The 5,211-nt window shown below is 38.7% G+C and overlaps 1 protein-coding gene across 1 annotated transcript in view; it reads right to left on the bottom strand.

Moving 5' to 3' along the window:
- Positions 1-4,845: 4,845 nt before the first annotated feature.
- SARC_00306 (hypothetical protein) overlaps positions 4,846-5,211 on the bottom strand; it is a gene marked incomplete at its 5' end in the record, with an annotated part of 3,845 nt that continues 3,479 nt past the window's right edge. Inside the window, one exon of the mRNA XM_014306033.1 lies at positions 4,846-5,063. Coding sequence (XP_014161508.1) covers positions 4,861-5,063 — 203 coding nt within the window. The 3' untranslated portion in view covers positions 4,846-4,860. The remainder of the gene's footprint in view (positions 5,064-5,211) is intronic.

The raw sequence follows: 5,211 nt of genomic DNA, 5'->3' as shown, positions 1-5,211 counted from the left end.
TATGAGTTTTTGTTCAAAACACTTACATTGCATCGGTCTTTGACATGTTCTATTTGCTGTCGTATCTCCTCTAAGTCCCTGATCGAGTTTTCGTCCACCAAACTGAACACTAGTAGAAATCCATCTCCATTCGAGATGTGTTTGTCTCCCCACATTTTCCTGTAAGGAGAGAATTTAGTACATGTCGTGTTGAATTCCCGATTTTGAAGTAAACTACAACCGCTGATCGCGTCAAGAAATTGTTTACGATACAGTAAATATGTCAAACTTAAAGAACAAATTAAGAAGTATGCAAGGGGGATATAAGTGCTTGGTACACTAAGTTATAACTGATTCATTCGTTGTACGATTGAAGGCCGATCTTTGTAAACGGTTCGCACTTTGTAGATCGAATATTTAAGATTCGAACTGACCTGAATTCTTCTTGGCCGGCTGTGTCTATGATATCCAGTTCAACCACTCCTGGTTCAATATTCAGTGTCTTTGAGTATGAATCTTCGATTGTAGGATCATACTCTTCTAAGAATCTGTACAGAGAATTCAATCAATTTGAGCATTAAAGCATGCGTACTTCACGCTAGAAAGATACTGAACCTCTCAACAGGACAATCATTTGCTCTGATTAGAAGACATTCGTGCTAAAGGTACGCTTTTATATCCAGCTATTAATGCTTACTGGGCATAGTGGGTGCCACCTATTGAGACCGTGCATGGCGAAGTAGCAAATACTAAATATCATCCGACGATCTGATGGCAGACATACTTATCGCTTGAGATATTGATGCGTTCCCAAAGTATAGTCAACAGAAAAGACTGGACAATGTGTGTTCCGAGTGATTGTTGCATACGGTACAGACAAGGGCTGAACTCCTCAATTGGTACATAGCTCCCTAGCAGTAAGACTCGATACACACTAGCACACTCTCTCAACTGCCACAGTCATTGGCCGTACAGAGTTAGGAATTATAAACAAGCATGACACCGTACTCACGCAACATATAGGCGGAGTAGAAGATACATAATGCCTTGTGCTTCGCGGTATAATATGTCACAACTGGTCTTCATCTACCTCGGAATAAGCTGTAATCACAGGTAGGCTATTGCCTACAAAAATGGACATAAGTACATAATAAAAACAATAAAGTAACCGTCACTATAATCAAGCGAGGCACATACGTATTACGGACAAACTGTAGGGTCGTCGCTGATTTACCCACACCACCAGGGCCCATCACTACTACTCGCATTTTATGAAGGTGGTCAGCTGAGATATGTTGACTCATGCTGAAGAATGTGCTTTGTTGTGTGTACTTGTATGGCTTTTCTATAATTAAAGCTGGGTGTGTTGCGTTGCCTGATTCTGTACAAAGGTCTCTAATGTTTAGTTTATATCCTGGGCTGTTTGTGTGAATGACAGCATGTGAACTATATTCGAAACGTAGCGCAATTGAGATTACTTGTGTATTCAAGTAGTCATAAGCATCAGTATGCTAAGTTGCGTCTCTGTGTTTGCGGCTTTAATACATGCCGTCTGATACGTTGAATGTATTTTGTTCTTGTAACTTCAGCTGTTATGTAGGGTCTTCTAAATTGAAGCTCATTATATTCTATACTCTCTATAATACTGTAGCCATCTCTCCTGTTTTTAGTTATGTAGTTTGTAGAAATAAATCAATCGAATCTTCGACTTAACTCTCGTGACAAATTTTTGTTCGCTTGCCCTATGGATGGCCCGATAAGACCTAATTTTTTGATTTTTGACATATTTTCAATAACTCGTGCAAATAGAGTAAAATCTGGCATTCTTCCAGGAACACTGTTATTGTTGTGGTCAACGAACTCCTCTCCATCACTGTCATGATCACCTCTCCGGTCTAAACTCACAAGTCTCTGTTAATCGTATTGTGTATGCAACTATATGCAATGGGACTTATGGGAGTCCTCTAATAAGTCCTCACTCTATTCGACACAGCCTTAAAATAGCTTTACGAAGGCGTTCATTCAATATTTATTGTACAGATTCATTGCTCTGTGTGTTGCCAGTAACCGGTAGACTATATTTGAAAGTCGGTTTGAATCGAAAACTTGGCGATTGTCTGAGTTAAGAAATATTTCATCTCGTTTACTAGTCTATTCAACAGAGCCTTCGAAGGTATCAATGAGTATTTCAAAACATCTATTGTGTCTTTATATCTTTATAAGGTGTACACTGGAGGACAATATATAATCTTCATATAGTGAAATATTACTGTAACAAGTGTTCGGACGATGAAGATATACAAATGCTTATTCTTGACAAGGCTGTTATATGTGTATCAATGAACGTTCGATTCGAATACGGGAGTTGTGCGTTATCCGACATGCAAAACAAACAAACTTCAAACTTCAAAATGTCGCATATGGATTTTGGGAATAGATCATTTTGACGAATATAGCAAGCCTTTCATGTATTGATTGTTGCTTGCTATAATTTGAAAGGCGATGTAGATTTGATATGCTTATTGTTGACAAGGTTGTGTGCGTTTGAGTGTTTGATCCATATATGGCTATACAATGCGCTGTCCGACATGCAAAAATGAACATCAAATGTTGAAACTTTCTTCTAGCGAACCTAGCCTGCCAATAGAAAATATAGACCGAAAAGAATATCATTTTTTGAGTATCATTTATCAAACCTTGAAAACCAAGGCAGTCTTGTGGATAGTAGGGGGATCCAATCTCACTGCCATTCCAGACTTCCAGTGCATTTGAAAGAACGCACACTGTGAATGAAACTGACAAGCACCACCTGAGCTTATCCACAGCGTCTAAAAAATACGTAACACGCAAACAAATGCAACTCATGTGCTCAAAAAATCGATGTTTGACAACCTGTTATGTTTGCCTCGACTGACAAGCACCAGCTGGTCTCATCCGCAGCGTCTATATAACATCCAAACAAATGTATTTCATGCGCTTAAATAGTCGATGTTTGACAACCTGTTATGTTTGCCTTCGCTTTTAACGCACAACAGGTTTTCCCCCAGAAACTATCCTTCTATGATACGTTGGCGAAATATTATTTTTAAGTCCTTGCCTTTAGGGGGGGCACAGGGCCCCAGAGGTTCTCGACTGTCGGCACTTCGGAAACTGAATACATACTGTCAAGGCTCAAGAGTCAAGACTCAAGAGACGGCTCTCTTCTCTCTTTGTTGTGGCCTAAATCAGAATCTTTCTCTCTCTCTCTTATTAAGTTATTGTGTAGTGGTGACTGGATAGTGGAGACCTGGAGGCTGGACCGCTGGAGCCTGGACAAGACTGGACCGTTGGAGTTTGCTTACTCATATCACAAGCGAGAGAGAGAGAGAGTGGAGTCTGTGAGAGTGACCGTCAAATCGTCAATTCGAATTTCGAACCCCTATCCAAAAATGAGTGTAATCTGATTGGGTGATTGTATCAGTTTCGCAACAATTTACACAAAGAATCTATTTTTAGTCATATTGAAATGAGTAGTCCACAATTAGGAAACGTATTTTATCACTAACAGCTGCACCAATGACGATGCACTAAACTATTTATAAATTGCTTCATATCAGCTTTCGCCTTTCAAGTTTCATGGCATTTGGTAAGCAAAAACATGGTAGTTTATGATAAGCTTGATTTGCATACCGTTATAGCTCCATCATAAAGTACGCCAATTTTTCCCACAACAACCTTAATCATTATTTATAAAATATTTATTTTCTACGCGTTACCTGAACGATTACTGATTTTCTAAATGCCAATGCTTCATTGCAAGTATAATAAAAGTACTTCTATTGAGTATTTACTGTGTCGAATGTCGACACGTATAAAAGAGTAGTCGAACAGATATGAAACAGGTTGGCTATACGCCAAATGCCAATGGCTTCATGAGAGTATAGTTTTTATGTACGTCGATTCAATAATTATTAACTTTTTAAAATGGGTGCAATCTACTTCTAAAATTTCATAAAGTATTTTCCAAAAGGTTTCATCGTCAGTTGGTATATTGATTTATGCTGTGCCAATAAGGAAAGGCATTTCAGATAGTCACCACACTCACAGAATAGGCTATGACAAATTGCTACATAGGTAATCAGTATTTGTACTACTTTGTTAGCCGTTCGAAAAGAGTTGGAAGAAAACCATGATATTATCACCCCCTCGTACGAATCCGATTATTTGGTCGTCTCTCCGGTTTTTCATTAGAATTTAATAGTCACAGAAAATTCAGTTCGCCTTAAAACATTAAGACCATATCAGCATTTACGTAATTATTGTGTGTTTTAAAGTGATATGAGCTCAGAATTGTGTGCTTCACGCTATGCATCTTGATATGGTTGCTTAGGCAGAAATTAACAGAATTCGAGTAGTATCGAATAATAAATAACGTACATTCTTGCAATATTATATCGGCTCTATTCTGACGGCTGTCTTCTATCATGTTATAGCGAACTTCGTGAGGAATCGAGGAGGATTGCGGCGAGACAATTCTAGTGCGAGATTTATAAGTTAGGATATTGGTATGTCCCAACTATGACTGATATGGCAGGATCTTTCCAAATGCAATGCGGAAGAGAATTTCAGTAGTCATGGTACGTACACTTTGCTCTGTATTGGTCACACTACCCAGCATTACCAAAAAAAAAAAGTGTACACCACTATATTAACACCTTATTAATTTCCGAAATCTCCCCATTAGTTGTACTGAAGCAAACTGGATAGTAGTTATTCTACGGCGCCGATTAGCGTGTAGACTAAATCTAATCCCAGAGGCTGATATACCATTCACTCTCTACTTCAATACGTAATATGATTGCCATGCAATACAGAGCACGCTATGAACTGTTCCACATTATTTTAATAATCAGTGGGTGCTGGAATGGGCCGATCAGCATCTGCGCTGTTGATATCGACTGCTTCTCCGTACTGGAGTCGCTTCAATGATATTTCTACATCAGCCTGATTGGCATATTCCGTTACTGTATCTAATTCCGTAGGACTGACAATCGACACAACTGTCCCTGAGGTCATCGCATGGCAATACTGAGCTGTGGGGTCCTCTGTTCGACAAAAAAAAGNGAATAAGAGGTATGTGAAGGTTTATAATAGTCCGTTGCACAACTCTCATACGGTCGATGTTTTCTGTTTGCGTGTATATATATATATATATCTCTCTCTCTCTCTCTCTTTATATATCTTTATATATAT

Source organism: Sphaeroforma arctica (genome assembly GCF_001186125.1).
Source record: "Sphaeroforma arctica JP610 unplaced genomic scaffold supercont1.8, whole genome shotgun sequence".
NCBI lineage: Eukaryota > Ichthyosporea > Ichthyophonida > Sphaeroforma > Sphaeroforma arctica.
The sequence above is the reverse complement of the archived record's forward strand: the minus strand, read 5'-3'. Positions and strand labels throughout refer to the sequence as shown.